The 20601-nt window shown below is 37.8% G+C and overlaps 1 protein-coding gene across 1 annotated transcript in view; it reads left to right on the plus strand.

Annotated features, from left to right (window-relative positions):
- Positions 1–5285: 5285 nt before the first annotated feature.
- Positions 5286–20601, plus strand: part of GATB (glutamyl-tRNA amidotransferase subunit B) — an 87141-nt gene continuing 71825 nt past the window's right edge. Inside the window, exons 1-3 of the mRNA XM_075198790.1 lie at positions 5286–5462; positions 9106–9256; positions 19948–20061. Coding sequence (XP_075054891.1) covers positions 5305–5462; positions 9106–9256; positions 19948–20061 — 423 coding nt within the window. The 5' untranslated portion in view covers positions 5286–5304. The remainder of the gene's footprint in view (positions 5463–9105; positions 9257–19947; positions 20062–20601) is intronic.

Below are 20601 nucleotides of genomic sequence, written 5' to 3' on the forward strand. Positions count from 1 at the left end.
GAGAATGGATGTCATCAGGTAAGTACAACGGGCCACGGAGTGGGGGTCTTATATACCTGGCATTGTATATGTATACGGAATTGCATGTATGTGTGTGTATATGGCATTGTGTATATGGTACGGCATTGTGTATGTATATGGCTTTGTGTGCGCGTATGTATGTAAATGGCATTATGTACAGTATATGTGTATGTATATAGCATTGTGTATGTATGTATGTATGTATGTATATGACAATGTGTGTGTGTATACGGTATTATGTAGATGTGTATGTATACGGCATTGTGTATGTATATGGCTTTGTGTGCATGTGTATGTATGTAATACCCTTGTGTTTGTCTATATATATGGCATTGTGTGTGTGTGTGTATGTATGCATATATGGAATTGTGTGTGTATATCGTACTGTGTATGTGTATATATGTATCTCTATGGCATTGTGGGATGTGAAGGACAGAATCTATTTTAGTTGTGATTGGCAGCATAGAGTGCGATCAACTGTATTTCACTATGGTGATAAACTGATCTTCTTTGCTTGTAAGTTTAACGGCCCTTTTGACTGCGGATTGATAGGACTAGCAATCCAGTAAAAAAAAAAAGACAAGAAAAAAAAAATGCTTCATTCTGCTGAGATCCCTGTTGAAAGTCAGAGACTTTCCTTACAAAAAGCAATATACCTGCAACATGTCAAATTATTTTTTCACGTGATCTCCTGATCTATTTCCGCATGTTTATCTGGATGTGATCTTAAGTACTTGAGTTGGTGGTCACAAGGTTGGCCTCTGTATTGTGTGGCAGTCTCAAGATTGCCCTCTGTATTGTGTAGCGGTCTCAAGGGTGCTTCTGTATTGTGTGGCGGTCACAAGGGCGCCCTCTGTATTTTGTGGCAGTCACAAGGGTGCTGTGTATTGTTTGGCGGTCACAAGGGTGCTCTCCTTATTCTCTCTATTTTCTGTGGTCACTTATTGGTTTGCTTTCCACATTTCATGTACCTATACATTTTTCAAACAGGTCCCAGCATTCCAGGATCCATACAAGAATCCAGTACCAGGTTGTGAAAGCTGCAATAATAGATAGGTGAAAGCAATAGCATTTTAATACATAATATGTCTTGTCTAAAGAGGCGCAGCCCCACCCCATGTTGGTCACGCCCCATCATGATGTGGCCACGCCCTCTTCGACGGCACCACCACTGCACAGTGGCACACATCCCTTCTCCAACTGTGTGTGGAGGCGGGCCCAGAAAGTTGCTGTCCCGGACCCCAAATTCCTCTTGGCCGCTCTGCTAATGGGGTGCCAGTATACCTGGACCACACTGCAAAACTACACTGAAAGCTCTTCCCTCTTCTCACAAATCTCCACCAGTGTCCACTACCAGTATCTAGATGATTTGTTGCTAGCCTCACAATCTTTATAAGTTTGCAAAACTTAAATTTCCTTTCTCGCTCAGAAGAGACACAAATCATCAAGGAAAAACTTCAGTTCGGCTTACCTAAATTGCACTACTTATGACATGACATTTTAACTGAAAAATGCTCCCTTTGTGCTGACAGAATAGAAGCAATTCTTAAGGTTGCAATGCCTACTATTTTCTCCCAGAACATTATAGGGTATGGCCAGTTATTGCTGCCAGTGGATTCTGGGTTATGCTACAATTGTCAAACCTCTTTAGGCTTTAACTCATATGAATATCTAATAACCTACAATAACCTACCAAACACAAGAAGAAGAAGCTTACATATCCATCAAACAGGCACTTTCTTTTTCTCTGGGTCTTCTGGACAGGTATAAACCTTTCACTCTTCACTGTCATAAGGAAGGTATTTCTTTAAGGGTACTTAAACAATTGCATGGAAACAAAGACTGCCCTATTGTACGATAAACCCTGATTCCCTAACTATGATTACTCACCTAAGGTTACTAACCTCCACAAGAGCATACATACATGCTAAGGCTCTGTAAAAATGTAATGCTAAGGCTCTGTAAACATTTGCACTATTCTCAGTATGCATTTTGTGCAGTACATGACTATGGGCAACTATGGAAACAATGTGGGTTCCTCACTTCAGATGGGCTACAAATGAAAAATAGCTCTTCTGTTGCTTAACTTTTAGATGCATTACATATTGCTGTTGCTGCCATTAAATGCATTGCACATATTCCATGGTCAAAACTGCAGATGTGTTCCATATCACATTTAATTTAAATTAAGTGGTGTTGCACATTTGAATATGTACTTGTAATTGTTTACATGCACTGCACCTGCTGCAGATACAGTGCCTGATTCATTAAGGAAAGTAAAAGCAAAAGCAAAAGTAACAGGTAAGGCAAAATCATGTTGCATTGAAGGGGGAGGTAAATTTAAAATGTCATGTCAGATTTATATTTGAGGTAGAACATGTACTAGATCATTTTTAAATTCCAATGTACAAATAGACTATCAAGTATTTGTTTACAAAATAATAAACTAATTTGCACCTCTTGCATTGCAACATGATTTATCCAGAAAACTTGAGTAAGAATACTTACTCAATTTATTGCTTAACTTTCCTTAATGAATCAGGCCCAATGTCAGCAAAAAAATACTCAATGGTTTTCTTCCAAGCCAGGGGTGGCCAACCAGTCAGAGACCAAGAGCCAAAAAATATCTATAGGTACCGCAAAGAGCCAACTTTACTTTTTATATGTGTATGGGCATATATATCTAATATATATTCTATTTCTAAATATACACACCACGATTTTTATTGCCTCCAAAGTACTTACATTATATGCTACCAGATGTATGCAGCACCCCCTTAACTTTTTAGAAAGATAAAAAGAATAGAACTTGAAAAGTGTTTTATATGACAATCTCTACCAAAACCAAAATTAGTGGCATTTAATAGATCTTTTTCAGTTGAGCACTGGGGGACGAGGGTCTCATTTACAAAGCCTACTTGATGTTCACTGCAAAAAGGCATTGTTTTGCAACAGTGCGTCTGGATCATCTACTTTGTGCACGTCAAGGAGCATAATCTCTGCTCTTAAAAGACAACCTATAAATGTGCTTAGATGTGCAGAAATGTGAAAAAAAACAAGAGATACACTTTGCAAATGTGAGCCACAACAGAGTCCAACCTCCTACCATTTTAGAACCATTTTTAGTTTTTTCTTGCTCTGATTAGCCTCATTTGTGGCATATATTAATCATGACATTGAGGGGACATAGGGTCTATTATTCTGACATATCCCTTTTGTGTCTTAAACCTTTTACTACATTATTGAGTATGCACATAGCAATGCACTCCTCTGCAGAGCTGCAATATGAAGGATGATACAAGAAGACTGCCAAATCTGAGCTTGCGGAAAAGTTATCGAGTGAAAATGGCTGTGAGCCCCTTCGCACAACATGAAACGCTCCAAAAAATGTGCTCTCTCCATTTCTTTATGCCATTTCAATTCTCATTTTCTGAAAAAAAAATATATTTTTCATAACTAGGTGTACTGATGCGTCTATTTTGCAGTCTGCCCAACTTCTACCCTTGACAAAGCTTGCAATTTTCTGCTTCTCAGCAAACGTCATCTTGCTTCACAAACCCATGCACTTTGGCGGAGATCAGGGAGCTAATTTTGCTTATTATGAATGATCTCCACTGTCAGCATTTATGCTCAAGAGAACCCTTTGAGATATTTACCAGGGACTCTCAATGTGTATATCAGTACTTATGCAATTAACCTTCTATAATTGTAAGTTTTTTGTATACATAATACATAGAGACAAAACATAGGATTTCTAGAGGGGGTTTCCAAATGTTTGAATGTGGAGGGGGCATGGCCAGACCATTTAGGAGCTTGAGTAGCACTTAACAAGCAATAGTCATCCTACAGCCTGCTCCATTCTCCCTTGGATGTTTGATGGATGATTGGTGTGACCAGATTTTTTTAACATGGGAGTTAATTAGACATAAAAGTCAAACAGAGCAGACACGGACACTGTGAAACGCAGTATGTCAGTCCCATACCTGCCAACATTCTTGATTGGAATATCAAGACAAATTAAACAATACCCCCATCTAACCAAACTATGCCCACCACAGTGACCTCTACTGTGCAGCAAGGTCTCGCAGCATAGATATGTGCCACCTTGATGGTATTTTATTGATCTTTACAGTAAACATGGGAACAAGTGTCAGTGTTATATATTGGACAGAAGCATAAGAGAGATATGAAGGCTGGCATATTTTCTGAAAAAAAATAATTATTCATTATTGTAACTTTTATCAGAGTTAAAAATAAGATAAGAGCAACTGTCCCATTGCATTATACTCTATTGGATATATCAGCGTGTTACTATCAAATACGTTTGGAATTTTAACGGATTACATTTATAGAACAATCAGCACTTCTGACTATTCGCCATATGAAACCGAACTATATAAAAAAAACATGCTCATAGGCATTGCATAAACAGATTCAAACACACCTATTACAGATCTCTATTTTTCCAGAGTGAGGGTAACTATTTTATTTTCTAATATTACGCAGGAGAAGTATCAAACAGATACTAAAGAGTAGAAATAATATAATCAGTCAGTATACTATTTTGTGATTTTTTTAGAAGGCTTATAAGATCACTATTACAACTGTTTTAACTTTAGAGGTCAATTTATCACAAATTTTGTATATAATGGAAAGTATAGTACACGCACATGCTCATCATACAAATTTTAATAGACAAACACTTACACATTTGAAATTAATAGCATGTTTCTTTCAATAATATTGCTGAATATATATTAACAGATCTTTTAATAAATTATCAATGTTATATTTATTTGATTTTGGTGTAGGAAAAAAATAATTGTGGATTTATATAAAATATAATCAATTCTAGAGAGATGAATTGTGGATCTGAATAAAATATAATTAAAATAACAATACCTGTTAAGTGCACTACATAAATAAACCTTTTACTCCTTCCCCCCCTTTGTATATTAAAGCATATAGCAAGATTCCAATAGACAAATTGAACACAAACAGTTGCGGTTTTACCTATAAATGTATCTAACAAGTTCCTGTCTGAGAATTGATTACAGTAGTACTGCTACTTTTACATTCTTCTAGCTAACTAACAACCCGCAATGTTAACACGTGTGTCTCCTAGCGCTGTATACACACTGATCTTCTGCACACTTCCTGGCGCAATGCACCCCGGGAAATGTAGTTTATGCTCGCCGATGTTCTGCTTGTAAGATAGCCGAGGTGGAGCATTGAAGACTTCTATTCCCACACCTCCGTGCGTGGCATAGTCATTGCTTAGAAATGGCTGCGACCTTGCTGCAGGACGGCAGCCGTGGATGTTTGTTGTTTTTGGTGCAAGGTGTGCAGTCTGGTCAACTTGCTAAAGCTAAACATCTGTGCAGTGTAAGGAGGGGATCGAGAACAGCCAGCACCACTTGCAAATATGCTAGAGACACAGGGTATATTATCACACAGTTTAATGTATTGAACTGCCTGGGGTTTTGCGTTTTGGGCATTTTGTATTTCTTATTACAGTGGATGAGGAGCAAGAGAAAGATTAATAAGAAATAAAGTTTTCAGTTACTCCTAATTACCAGGGATAATATAAAGTGTTGACGAGTTTGGCCCTATTGTCAGTAGTACTGCAATGCACCATTTCCTTTATTCCGTATGCAATATTTTATATCTACCTTTACTGTCCTCAACCTTAGCAACTATTCATATTGAGTTAAACCTTGTTCCGTTTTGAATAAATATTTATTTTCTAGTCTATAAGCTATCAAAATATACCTAAAAATTAAAAATAGGTACTAGTGTGAAATAATATTAAAGAGGATGGCCACGATTTGTACCCTCTTTCCCATTGACATGGTTTCGGCAGTCAGCCTTCCCCTGTGCTCTCCATCATTATATTGGCATCTTTGACTTTTTTTCCCCCAGTTTTCCTCAAATTCAAGGAACAGTGGTATGACATTCAAACAGTCATGCGGAAGGTGTGTTGTGAAAGTGACACCTGATAGGAGGACTGTTAATGCAGCCTTCCAATCTGGTGTTGTCTTCACTATACTGTATATCCTAAATCACCAGAGACTGTTATTTACAGTTGAGGACTAAATAAATTGGGTTACCTGGCTGGATATTGAGATAAGAGCTCAGTGTCAATTATTTTGTGTCAATTTTCTTTCTTTTAAGGGTAGTATCTAATATAAAATAGAACTATATTGTTTTCTTATTAGTTTCTCAGGTGATGTTGACTGGCATAATGCCCAATGTATGCATACAAATTATTTGCATGTAATGTACATTGATGTATCTTCCAGTAGTATCTAATAATGAAAAATGGTGTTCACATGTATGTAAGCAGGTAGTAGTATTTTGATATTTATCCGTTATCTCAGTTTGTTTAGGGATACTGGCAGAAAGTAAATTGAGTAGCTTTGGTTGCTGCTGCCTAGTAGGGTAGTAAAATATGCATGGGTAGATTGATAGATAGATAAATACATGTGATGCATACATCATTTTTATGCTGTATAAGTCACTTTTTTTACTACTAAATAGGACATAGCAGATCTTAAGAGGGTTCAGAGGTGGTCAACTTTATTGTAAAAGATGTGTGTGTTATATAAATATCAAAATAATAGACTAGTTGGACCTGTTTATATTGGAGGAAAAGCGCCTTAGAGGTGACCTTATTAGTATATATAAGTATATTTGAGGTCAGTACAAAAGCTTGTCTAATGCGATTTTCATAGCCAGAACTGTTCAGGAGAAAAGGGCACAGCCACCTCAACTGGAATTAAGACAGTTTTTACCATCAGTATGAAAAGGGCAGGGGGGCACCTGCCACCCGGGCCAGTCCCATAGTGAGCTATCTTGGGCTGGGCCACCTGCATTTTTTTTCACATTAAATTAGACTGCTGAGTCGAGTCTTGCCACCCGGGCGGAAATTTGCCAGCCCTCCCCTGGAAAAGGGGCCCATCACTTTAAGGATAATGAGACTATGCAATTTTTTTTTTACCATGGGAGGTTGTGATGGCCAAGTCATTAACTGAATTTAAAAGTGTATTGATGTATTTCTTACAGGATATGCCATCTCTGGCTTTAATTATTGGAATGAACCAGAGAAGCAATTTAATTGCTATTTATGGAGTCTGTAAGGATTATTCCCCCACTGTGAAGATAAATTAGTAGCTGCCTTGCTCTGGTTTTCATTTGGCTTTCTCCAGCTCTACCATCATCAACTATTCATATATTGCCACTAATTCCGCAGTGCTGTACAGAGAACTCGCTCACATCAGTTCCTGCTCCATTGGAGCTTACTATCTAAATTCCCTAATATACACATACTCGCACACACAGACAGAGAGAGACTAGGGTCAATTTTGATAGCAGCCAATTAACCTACCAGTATGTTTTTGGAGTGTGGGAGGAAACCAAAGCACCCGTAGGAAACCCACGCAAACACAGGGAGAACAACCAAACTCCACACAGATAAGGCCATGGTTAGGAATCAAACTCATGACCCCAGTGCTGTGAAGCAGAAGTGCTAACCACTAGGCCACTTTGCCACCAATACATCACATATAATAATAAGTTGCTGTTGATGGATTTTTTCTTTTTTTTACTATAAGTAGTAGTAAAGGAATTTGTACAAATTGTGATTTTTTTTTTTTTATACATGCATAATATTCTTTTCTATATTCTTGATCAGTAACTATGTGATAATGTATGCCCAACTGTTTATCCAGATAAAATAAGTTCATAGATGCAGATTTAATTTAAGTACATGTATGTTCTATGAATTACAATTGTCATACATGCTTTATACATGACATCACTCATTGAATATGCATAGTGTTTGCCAGACATTTAATTGTACAAAAAGTGCTTGGTTTTTACCATGCAATGGCTTTTGAACCATATGTTCATCTGGATTGGCATTACAGGTTATTTTACAAAACATATCAAATTCACTTCTTATTTATATTGTAGTAAAGACATCTGCTTTGCACATCTGATGCATATTAAACAGTTTGCCTTTTTATCTTTTAATTAATTTACAAGACCATTAACTGATATGTTGTACTACAATAAGATTAAGAGTTCAAGTATAAATTTTCCTATTGTTTTAACAATAAGGTAGTAGAGTTTGCTTCCTTCGAACAAGTCTTCATTTAATCTGTCTGTATGCCTGGCTTTTTTTCCTGCTTGGCAGGGTAGTTGACAGTGTCAGAGACACAGATTGATAAAAATAACAAGTAGAACTGAATGTAGAGTGGACAATATAGTGTTCATGTAAATAGGAGAATTTAGAATAGAAAGAGCCTCAAAATTAGGAGCAAAGCCTAAAAAGGAACAAATTTGCAGACACATTTAGTTGGGATTGGAATGTAAAAAAAAAGCTGTAGTATATTGGAGTGTTACATGCAAAAACAGCCAGTATTTTCCTGCATGTAAAAAATGAATAAATGCATTTGCACCCCTTACATTGTAACCTGGTTTGCCCAGAAGCTTTACTCCTAATTCTAAATGATGCCCAAAATGTTCTTGTTGCTATATCTGCTGTAAGTTGAAGTGCTTTATGACTAAAAGATCAATAAACAATAGTGCTGTTGGATTAATGTCAGATTTAAAAGACTCCTAAGAGAGTCTCACTGAAAAGAAACGCAGGTCGTGCAGTGTGTTCATTGAAAATCCTAACAGATAAAACCATTGATTAGTCTGCCCACGCCTGGGTATTGCTTATCTCACATTTTAGAGAAATAGATGTCTCCTACGTTTCTTTATCATTTTGTTCACCAAATCTTTTGATAAACACAAATCCCAGCTTCCCAGTACAGCTTTTTTAGTTCTACTTTTTGAGGTATGATCACTCATTGATGTTTACCAACACCAAAGAAAATCAGATTGTGCTCTGTCCATTTTAATATTTACAAATGCCAGTTTATACTTCCTTAGTCCCTCAAGTCACACACAGTTCTAAGAACTAATATCTATAAATCTCAGTTGTAGTTTGCTTTTTTTTAATAAAAAAACAAAAAACAAACAATGCTGTGAAGCACTCAACTAACAATTTAAACCATTTTTTTTTGTCTCTTGCAGTTCTCTGTCCTGGGAAAGTGTTGTTGGACTTGAAGTCCATGCACAGATTAATTCTGTCTCCAAGCTTTTTTCAAGTTCACAAGTTAAGTTTGCTGCTCCTCCAAACTCGACAGTGTCATTCTTTGATGCTTCTTTGCCAGGAACTCTGCCAGTAAGTATTACATAGGTAAATATCAACAAGGGAATGAAGTTACCCACCATACACTGCTCTCATATTTGTCTTTACCTGTATTTCAACAAAATTACTTCCAGACCTTTAGGCAGTATGTACTAACTCCAATCATTACAGATTCCCGCTGCTTAGGAGTCATTTTTGATTCCGCACTCTCATTAATACCTCACACTCAAGCTCTAACAACTACCTGCCATTTTTCAGCTAAAAAACATCTCTCACATCCGTCTCTTTCTTATGTCTGATACATCTAGAGTATTGGTGCATGCTCTAATCCTATCCTGAGTAGACTATTTAAACAATCGCCTCAGTGGTCCACTGCTGTAGAGACTGGCTCCACTCTGTGTTATGAATTCTTATAGCTCGACTCATGCAGTTTCTCCCATTACTCAAGTGCTACTCCTCTGTGTCAGTCTCTACACTGGTGCCTTATCACATACAGTATACAGTTCTAAATCCTAGACTTAACCTACAAAGTCCTTAGCAATCTTGCACCTCCTTACCAGTCTTCCCTAATCTCCAGATACTCCCTCTTTTGGAACCTTTGCTTTACACATGAGCTCCTCTTTCTCAAGGGTTTTCTCATGCCTATCCTCTAGGACTCTCTTCCACATGTCACCAAACACTCAGTCTCCAAGCTATTTAACAATTAAAATAAGTATAACTAGTCACCATAATAACTTGCTCCACTCACATCAGAATCTGATGAACAATGCATGCTGTCAACTTACATATTCCTTCACCTCTTGTTTCTATTACATTTTCTTAGATTGTAAGCTCTTTGAGCAGAGTTTTCATTCCTATTAGGTTATGTTTGTGTAACTGTTGAAATCGTGTACTTGTTATAGTGTCTTCAAAACCCTTCCATCACTTCCCCATATTGGTTATAGCTCTGTTCAATACAATTCCTTACCTGGTTGTCTTTATTTCCTAGTTACAATTTCATGTTATATGTAAAAGTCCTAACTTCTCCCTGGTTTCTATTGACTTTGGGACCTTGAATCAGGTGAAATCCGCTCCAGTGAGTGAGAAGCAGTCACTTACACATGGCTACCCTTAGGAAGATGAGCCTTTCCTTGGTAACCAGCAAAAATCTATTTATAGGCATAGAAGTAGCTGCAGCTAAGATATAGGGGGTGATTCAATTCAGCGCAAAGTCCCGGTGGAGACTTGTGTGCTCCTGCGGATATTTCCGGGTATCAAGGTACATAAAACATGTAAGGTTGCAGCAAAGATAAGTGTTGTTTTACTACCATAATATCCCACGAGACTCGTGCTGCATTGAATCAACCCCTTAGCTGGAACTAACTCATGAAATTTGGCAAGCGAGAAAACAAGCCAGTATATGTTCAATTTTAAACTTTTTTACAATGACCTTTCACTCTTATTTAAGCAGAGAAAGTCCATATGTAATGCTAGACTATTTCGGTTTTTACGCTACATTTCTCTTTCAAATTCCATTTCCCAGACATACTAGTGCTCATAAAGGCCTATGGAAGCTGCCCTTGATGTTCATAGAGTTTATCCCTACAAGCGCTCCAGAAACTTTATGTTTGCAATGTGCAGGTTAATACAAATTGTAGTGCTGGGTTCCCGTGGGAAAAACACTTCAGCACTGAAGTCTCCATGTGTCTCTAGCCTTAAAAAAACAACTCAAAATGGAAATTAATCAGTTATTTGATATTAAATGGGAACTTCAGAGAAAACGTCTTTTGTTTCCCTGTCCATAAAGCAACTGTCTAATACATAAATACATTAGGAGTTCAGTAATGTTCCCTTTCGTAAGAGATTACCTAAAGTCCTCAGGATTCTGTTCCAAGTGCTGGCCAAACTGTGCGTGCTTTATTAGCTCGCACAACAGGTTGGAAAGTGCTCAGTGTCGTGAGCATTCTCGTTTTTTTTTTTGCTGTCACACAGTGGATGAGACTGTATTGCTGGAGGTTACAGAAGTGACGTTGAGCTTACAGTGTAAAACTGTGCATTTGCAGTCTCTTATAACATACAAGTCAGTGTAATGTTGGCTACACATGTCCGTTCATCTTATGTCACACTCGGTTTAGAGCGACACATGCAGTTTTATTGGGCAAAAATTTTAATACCACTACATCTGTAGCCGGCCAAATGAATAGTTATATCACTTGTCAAGATGCATAAAATACAGTGTACGTAAATATAAAATCTTTATTTGTTTATTTTGTATCGATGCAGCCACTAAAGATAAATAGACAGAATAACAGGACCATATCTATTTCATAAAACTAAACTAATTTATACATTAATAAAACAAAATACAATTTCACTCATTTGTATAAAATGTACTTACACCTCTTATGTAGCCTGAGCCATCCCCTGGGCCCCTTACTTTTGTACTGTGAGCTCCCTCATGAAAGCAGGCAGGGGATCTGCAGTGTAAAAGGGGGATTGTCCTTGTAAATTAATGGTAATTTATATAGTTAAAATACCAAAGTTCAAACAGAACAGTCACTCCAGGTCTTGTGCATAATAAGTGTTATCTTGTCAGACAAATCCCTATCAGATAAATCTTTGCTTCAACAAATTACTTTTCTTCTTTCCCCTTTAGTGTTACTACAGAAGGTTGTTATATAATCTATATTAATCAATATATTTCCCCACAGTTTGACTCCATCTCCTGTTAGATGGTAACTATTTCTAGCATGATGGTCAAGCCTGCTTGCTTTGGATCTATGTTGTCCTCTGTGTGTATGTATATATATATATATATCTAATATATAAATGCTTAGTGGCGTCTGTGTGTGTGTGTGAAAAAAAAAAAACAAGTTGCAGCGCCACCTGCTGGGCAGAGTTATACACTGACCTACTAAATTCTTAGTGTGTGTGGGAAAAAAAAATTCAAAAAGGGCTGAAATTTGGTAGGGCTCAAACTCATTTTCGTGAGGTAATTTTACCTCATGAACACACATGTGTAGAGGCGTGCGTTAGTGTGTGTGTGTGGAAAAAACTATTTTCTCAGAAAGGGCTCATCCAATTGACCTGAAATTTGGTATACTGACATTATTTGACAAAAAAATTATAATAGTGAAGTCAGTTCACTTCCATCATCCCCTCTTCCCCCCGTGGGAGGGGTAGTAAAGGCTAAATTTACCAGTTGAGGGCTCAAACTCTTGACCGTGTGGGTATTTATTTACCAGAGCCTGTGTTTGGTCATGGACAATTGTATGTCGCATTTTCACGAGTACGGAGAAGCAGTGATGTGAAAGTGCAGGTTATGAATACTGCCCTTCAAGGAAGACTGATTGAGCACAGCGATAAGGTGTTTAGCAGAAACGTTGTGTATCGAGAGGTTTTAGAATAGTAAGACGATGGAGATTAAGGATGTGGCGATGAAGATGCAGTATGAGGTGATGGAGAAGAATGATGAGGTGGTGACATGTGGACAAAACCACGTTAAAAAAGGGCGCTTATGTCGGGAAGTAACGCTCTTCACCCGAGGAGGCCTGGCCTAGCCCCAAATGCATGACAAGAACCTTTTTAACACCTTAAGTAGCTTGATTTGACTAAAATGCATGAGTATCATGCACAGGTTAACTTGTGCATATATATATATATAATGTGTGTGTGTTTTTGGGCTCCGCCCTCCTCTCTTATTGGCAATAAGACTTAAGCCGGCTACACGCAGACTGAACCTGCCACTTTGAGTGGTGCGCTCAAGTGACTGGGAAGGGCATGAACTGCATGACCACTTATGGTGGCTGTGCGCTCCTGCCCATTGTCTCTTTCCATGTCACCTCAAAGCAATTAGGGGCTCCTTAGTGACATAGAGAGGCAATGGGTGCTTAGGTATTCAAGTTCCATTGTAGTAAATTGTAGAGGGAAGTGCATGTGAGAGCACAGATTACTGCTTTAACATTTTGTAAAAATAAAATTGATACATGACACCTGAAGCATCCAGTTCACAAAAAGATGAGATCTGGGAAAATTATTTCAATGTATGCTTATTTTTCAATCAAAAGACAGCAGAAAACTTATGAAAAATAAATAGCATCAATGATTGCATTATCAGCTAGGGGATAGGAATGAGAAACAAAAACATTGCTTAAACGTCCATAGTTTTGAGCTGTTTTTTGAGGTTTACATAATTAACAATTTGATAGACTGAGAAAAACTGTGAGCATTATGCAATGCTCTTGAGTCCTGGATTATTGCATTATTTGTGGAATGTATTGTCCCTGTAGGAAAATAAACCTAAATTAGTAGTGTAATTTTGCCTTGATAATATGCAATGTTCTTCTCTTCAGAACTTCCGCCATGTATATAACACATTGTTCTTTTATTGTCTTCAGTACTTCAAGGGTTTTAGCAATATCAAGATTGCTGCTAAACCACTGAGAAACATGCTTATTGGCCTCTTGGGGCCTTGATGTGAAGGGCCTATAGCAGTAATAATCAGAAGCATTGTAGATTTCAGTTGGTGTGTTTGTGTTAGGTTTATGTTTTTTTTTACCTTTGGGTAACAGGGTAGGTATATGACAATGTATTTTTAAATTGTTTTGTAGAACTGTTTATCTGTAAAGGGACATACCTTGTTTAATGCAATGCATGGTGTTACTGATAAATGTAACAAAGCAGCACATGCGCTCACTGATATTACCATTTATTTCAAGGACACTGCAGAAATCTTCTGTGCCAAACAGTGTGTAAGTACAACATATAGAAATATGTAGAGGACCAACAAGCAAAATACAGATTATTCGGAGAGCATAATACTGTACATAAGAGGTAATAGGCAAGGTATATATATATATATATATATATATATATAAAACATTTACACAAGACACCAACCCTCTGACCCCAGACCAACATTGCTGTGTGACTGGATTACTTTTTACCTTTGCAATCTGGCTGGACCAATACGCAATATGTAGGTTTAACACCATGTTTCCAACTCCCATCGACCTATGGATTGTAAGCTTGCGAGCAGGGCCCTCTTGTCTGTTCTACCCAGTATTGTTTATTACTGTGTTTGTCCCCAATTATAAAGCGCTATGGAATATGATGGCACTATATAAATAAATGTTGGTGATAATGATACAAGGACGCACATGTGGATGAGCTGGGATCAGGCAAGATCGATGTCCCTGCTTGTGATAGTGTATAATCTAATGGATTGCGACCTCTAATAGGGTTGTCTGTATTCATAGCAGTTATGCCCTTGCCTAACAGACTGAACTGTGTGCATTTGATAGATTTGGGTCATTTTTTTAAACAAATTTACTGTTTTGGACCCAGAACGTCAATTAATTTTTTTTTTACATACAAAGTTACAAGCCATCATAACAGTTGTCTTTGAAACATCATAACAATAGCGTTTGCTATTTTATAAGGCTTTGTACAGTTTTAAATGTCTTTTGTAATATTCCCTTTATTCTGAACATTTTCTATCTGCTTTATTTGATATTATAGCATTAGCTGATGCCAAAAAAAAAGAGATAAGCACAGGCAGTTTTTGTACTGTCATTTATTCAATTTTGCTCATAAGGATAAAATGAGTTTAAGGCCAATTTTCTTTTAAACTTAAAAAAGTGCTATCTCAATTTCACATTAACAATCACATTTTCTCTTCTGTGTCACCTTTTGACAGAAAAGAATGGATAGCATTAATATTGACTTAGTGTAGCATTCTGGATTACTGTAATCTTTTCAGATATGAGGAACCATTACTAAAGGCACAGACAATTGGACAACAGCTCTTATTTTAAAAGTGAATTACCTATATTGACATTTGGAAAATATTAGCTGGTTTTTTCCCACTGTTTTCAGTATTAGTACTATAGATTTAAATACAGATAGAACGATTTTATTTCATACAAACCATGCCACACTCGCATACTATTGGATTGTCAAATGGGTGGCATGGTTTTTCTCACTGCAATTGTGCCTTTTGTCACTAACTCACTCTACTTGTACCTTTATCTGCAGTGAACACAACATGCTTGTTTTTAAAGAAATGCTTCCCTCTATAAATATAGATGTATCTGCTTATACCATACGCTAATATTAAAACTCTTTTTGGATTTATATCAATACTGAAACAAACCAAATGCATTTATTTTATTTTATTTATATATAGAGCCAATTATACTGTGTAGTGCTGCACATAGAATATGTAGTCATTCATGTCAGTTCCTGCCTCATTGGAGCTTACAATCTAAATTCCCTAACATACACCTACTAGTATGCTTTTGGCTTGAGGAAACTTATGCAAATACGGGGAGAAAATTCAAACTCTACACAGATAGTGCACATGTCAAAATCAAACTGATGACCCCAGTACTTTGAAACAGTAGTGCTAAGCATTGTACCACCATGCTGTCCAAATGACCTCTACACATATGTAATACAAAAATATATACAATTATAGTCTAGAATATATTTGAATTATACAAGACTAATTCCCCATAGTAATGCTATATTTATATAATATAATTACATTTAATGTCATCACTTTCTGTTGTAAAATACTGTGTGCCCTTCCTATAAATCATTTCATGGACCAGCATCTAGAATAGATAGTAGCTTCCGACTTTCTACTGCATGTATTACAATCTGCTCTACCTCTACCTCTCCATTTAAGAAAAATGTAATTTATATCAATTTAAAGCAACGAAAATAAATTAACAGTATTTTTGATGGGTGTAGTGCTGCTTTAAAATGAGTCTGTGGGAACTCTGAACGGGTCAATCTATTTCAGAATGTTCCGAGATTATATTAGGAATTGCCCCACACCCCAACACTATGTTAAAAAACTGCCTTAGTAATATGAATAGAAAAAATGTATATGGTCTCAAATATGCAATTTAACAAAATGTTATATGGAGCTCTGTCTGAGTATTTAACGGAAAGAATGAATTAGAATACAGTCAACAAAACACAGCCACCCACGCCCTGATACATGAGCGTGTTTGCTATGATTTGGGATGCTCCCCATTGATTAGCCTATTGTTCTGCTTCCTTTTTAAATTATATCGTTGGTATAACCTTTAAGCATTGATTTAAAGGCTAATTACAAGTAAAATGCAGGCTGCTACTCCATATAAAATTGTAGAATTTACAGAGCTGAACTAACATGAACTACATTGAAAATACAGGTACTTGGGCTTTATTATGTTAGTTTGCACATTGGGGGACATTTATGAAAGCTTGTGCATAATAATGGGTTATTTGTGCTCATATCAATCAATCATTTGTACTGTATTTTTTCTAGTTCACTTTAGAAAAAAAGAAATCGAACATTCGATGAGTTGCTACAGGCACCACCACTTTGTAGCCTTGCATCAGTTTTCATAAATATAACCAATTGTCTGTTTTGTGACTACGCAGGATATTGCTGTCTTTGATAACTAGAAACGAGTGACTAGCTGGACAGCACAGTGCTTAGCATTTCTGCCTCCAGTCAAGTGCCTATCTGTGTGGTGTTTGTATGTTCTCGTGTTTGCGTGGGTTTTCTCCCCTCTGAAACTCCGGTTTCATCTCACAGGTGGCTTCTGACAAAATGGACCCCTGTGTGTTAGGCAATGTTGAATGTAAGATCCAATGGGGCAGGGACTGATATGAATTACCTGGACACCATTGCGTAATATTATTGTCGCTATATATATAAAACGAGAATACTAATGTCTTTCACAGCTGTTTATATTAAAACCGGCAGCAGTCATGTATTATATTTGTATTTCATAATACCATAGGATTGTCATACATTGAAGCCAGTGAGGTGAAACAGGAAGGATTACGTTTTTTACTTACAGTTTTTGGGTATTTTAGAGTACGATTTTTACATTTACATTTCACTACCTTGGGTCTGAAATTATATAGGGCTATCAATCACAACACTATATCAAACCTTCTTTCTCTTTCACACTAGTTGGGGGACACTGCTCACCTAGGGATATAGAGGGCGCTGTGAGAGTAATGGCACTAAAAAACTTATCTAGCCTGCTCCCCTCCTCTCTACATGCCCTCTTCACCGGAAGAGCTCAGTTTTTTTCTTACTGCCTACGGAGTAGGGCACTTTTAGTCTAGTATTAGCGTTTTTTGTGATTTTATATAGATAGCTAGCATTTCTCTGCATCGATCACCGGGTGACCGCCGCGGCTACTACAGGGAGAGCGCCAGAGGAGCTTTAGTGCCACCCCCCATAATTTTGTAGGGCTCCCGGGAAAAAGGTCACCTGGCACTCATGTAGTGACACTCTTCACCTCAGATTGCAAGGGACTTGGAAGCGTGGTTGCCCATAAATGTTCTAGAACTACTGGCAGTATTCAATGCTCTAGTTCAGGCACAGTCCTTCCTGGCACGTATGCCGATCCGAATACAAGTCGGACAGTTGGATGTTGGCTTTTCTTCAAGATGGTCTGGACAAGGAATTGAGTCCTTCTAAGGTCCAGGCAGCTGCATTGTCGGTGTATTTTCAGAAACGTATAGCTCTGTTACCGGATTGCAGACGTTTCTACAGGGGGTACTTCATGTACAGCCGCCTTTTGTTCCGCCAGTGGCTCCGTGGGACCTAAACTTGGTCCTTTTCTTGCATCAAAAGTCGCCGTTTGAACCTTTGGAGTCTTTTTTTCTAAAACTTCTTTCGTGGAAAGTGACCTTTTCTGTTGGCCATTGCTTCGGCCAGACAGGTTTCGGAGGTGGCAGCACTGTCATGTTGGGCTCCCCCTCTGATTTTCAATGACGATAATGCAGTGCCTAGAACTAAGCCTTTGTAAATCAGGATATTGTTCTGTCAGTTCTTCATCAGGATTTGCTGGGCCTGGTCAGGACTCATTCTCCTTAGATGTGGTCAGAGCTTTGAGGATTTATGTTGACCGGACAGCTTCAATTCGGAAGACTGATAGTATTCTAGTCCTATATGGCGATCGCAAGTGTGGCGGGCTGGCCATAAAGCAGACGGAGGCTAGATGGATCATCGCTACTATCTGGCAGGCGTACATTTCAAAGGGTTCTCCGGTTCCTGAAGGTCTGACAGCTCATTCCATGTGGTCGATTAGCGCCTCTTGGGCGGCGCGGCATGGGGTCTCGGCTGAGCAGTTGTGTAGGACAGCTACTTGGTCTTCTGTTCATACATTCACCAGGTTTTATCGTTTCCATGTCTTTGCTTGAAAAGATGCTAGTTTTGGCCGTAAAGTACTACGTGGCGCTCATTCTGAGCATTCCCACCCATAGGGGCATCTTTGGAACGTCCCCAAGGTGAGCAGTGTCGCCCAATTAGCGTGAAAGAGAAAACAGGATTTTTGTACTTACCGTAACATCTCTCTGAACATAAGTTGGGGGACACTGCACTCCCACCGTTTGTTCTAACAGTTCTGTTGTGTTTTTTTTGCCCCTTCATGTGGCTTGGTTAGTAAATAAACTGAGCTATTCCGGTGGAGGGGGCATAGAGGGCAGGGGGGCAGGCTAGACAAGTTTTTTTAGTGCCGTTTCTCTGACAGCGCCCTCTATACCACAAGGTGAGCAATGTCCCTCAAGTTGTGTTCAGAGAAAGAGATTTTACGGTAAGTAAAAAAAAATCCCATTTTATATTGATAATCTAAATCAGGGGTCAGGGAACTTTTTTACCTTTTACCCCCAAATATGTTTAGATACGCCGACATTACTCCCTTGATTTGAAAGGAAGGAAATCATATATTATTAATTATTGGAATTCAAAATTGTATTGAATCTATTCAAAATTTCTTTGAAAGCTTCAACTTCAAAACTTAAGTTTTTGAAGAAACGATGTTGCTTTATTTTTGATGCGAGAGCATCAATATTGGGGCATTTTGATGTCAGAGCAATTTGGATACAGTCTTCAGCGTCCATTCGATTTCTCTGCTTTGTTTTTGTGTTCGTTAGAGTGGCAAATCCTTGTTCGCAAAGGTAGGTTGTTGCAAAAGGCAGCAACTTTTTGACTGCCTCCTCATGTGCAATTTTAAATGCCTTTGCAGCCGTTGACATCCAAAAATATGACAGATCTGCTTTGTTTTCAAGTGTAATACGTGCTTCATTATTGCATCGAAGCTCAAGAAGCGCCTCTGCCAACCCTTGAGGCTCTTCTGGTACAACAGCAATTAAACATTTAAAGGGGTCTACAATCCAACTGACAGCATTACCCCCAGGAATTTCATTTTTACCCCATTTGGGATAATTTACCCCTGTTCCCTGACCACTGATATAAATGGTCAGTGCAACTCTAAATTAATTTTACAGATGAACTCCAGTACCATGCAGCATTTTCAAATTTGTTGAAGTTTAAAACTTAATTTCTGGTTCATTATTTAGGTTACTGTTTAATTTAACACTATAGTACAGAAATTGTACTTTGACTAACATCTGTGGAAGTTAACCCCCAATTTATCTAACTTGCTGAATTTATCTCTAATGATCTCATTCATGTTGTCTCCTCAAATTGAATGAGACTCATTCCATCAGGATGCTGAGCATCACTGAGTCTCCAATTGATTATTAGTGTAACTCCTTGATCTGTGAACTCCTAGCTCACAAAAGAATTCTGCTTTTCTCTCTTCTCAGGACGTGACTGCCACATGCAGGGATGACATTACTGTAAATCCACTTCTCTCTTTTTCTTATGGTTGGTTAAAATAAAATGCTCCAGTCACATATCTAATGTGTATGTTTGTTTATTACAGACAATCAACAAGAGATGTGTGGAAGCAGCGGTGATGACAAGCCATGCTTTAAACTGCACTATAAACAAGAAGTCCCTGTTTGATCGAAAGCATTATTTCTATGCTGACCTGCCTGTAAGTATTTATTTGAATCAATTATAAACAGTCAATTTTCATCCTTATTAGGGGGGAATTCAATTGGCCGCGTTACGGGTAAAAGTAATGCGGCCTGCGCATTATTACCGTCATTACGGTAATAGTGCGCTTAATTACCGTTTTTACGGTAGTTTCAACGCTGGCTTTTTGCTCAAGCCGGGTTAAAACTACCGTAATAACGGTAATGGTTTTAACGCCACACTAATTCGGGGGAATTGAATTCCCCCTTTAGTGTTGTGTTTTGTTTATGAAAATATGTTGCATAACGTCTGTTTAATTTGGGTGTTTAAAGTCACTGTAGAATAGTCAACTATCTTTTGTTTTTGTTATGTGTTTAAGATTCTCTTTTTTTATTTTCTAAGTGTAAATGGTTAAAAACTGCTTACTTTGCCCCTTGACCTTTTAGTCATTTTATCTGTAGTTTTACAGCTTTGCCTTTGATACCCTTCAATCGTCTTTAACCTGCATTTATTAACCACTCCTACTGGTGCTGCTCGCCCATTAGACACCCCCTGCCTG

Source organism: Mixophyes fleayi, chromosome 1, assembly GCF_038048845.1.
Source record: "Mixophyes fleayi isolate aMixFle1 chromosome 1, aMixFle1.hap1, whole genome shotgun sequence".
In the NCBI taxonomy this organism is placed as follows: domain Eukaryota; kingdom Metazoa; phylum Chordata; class Amphibia; order Anura; family Limnodynastidae; genus Mixophyes; species Mixophyes fleayi.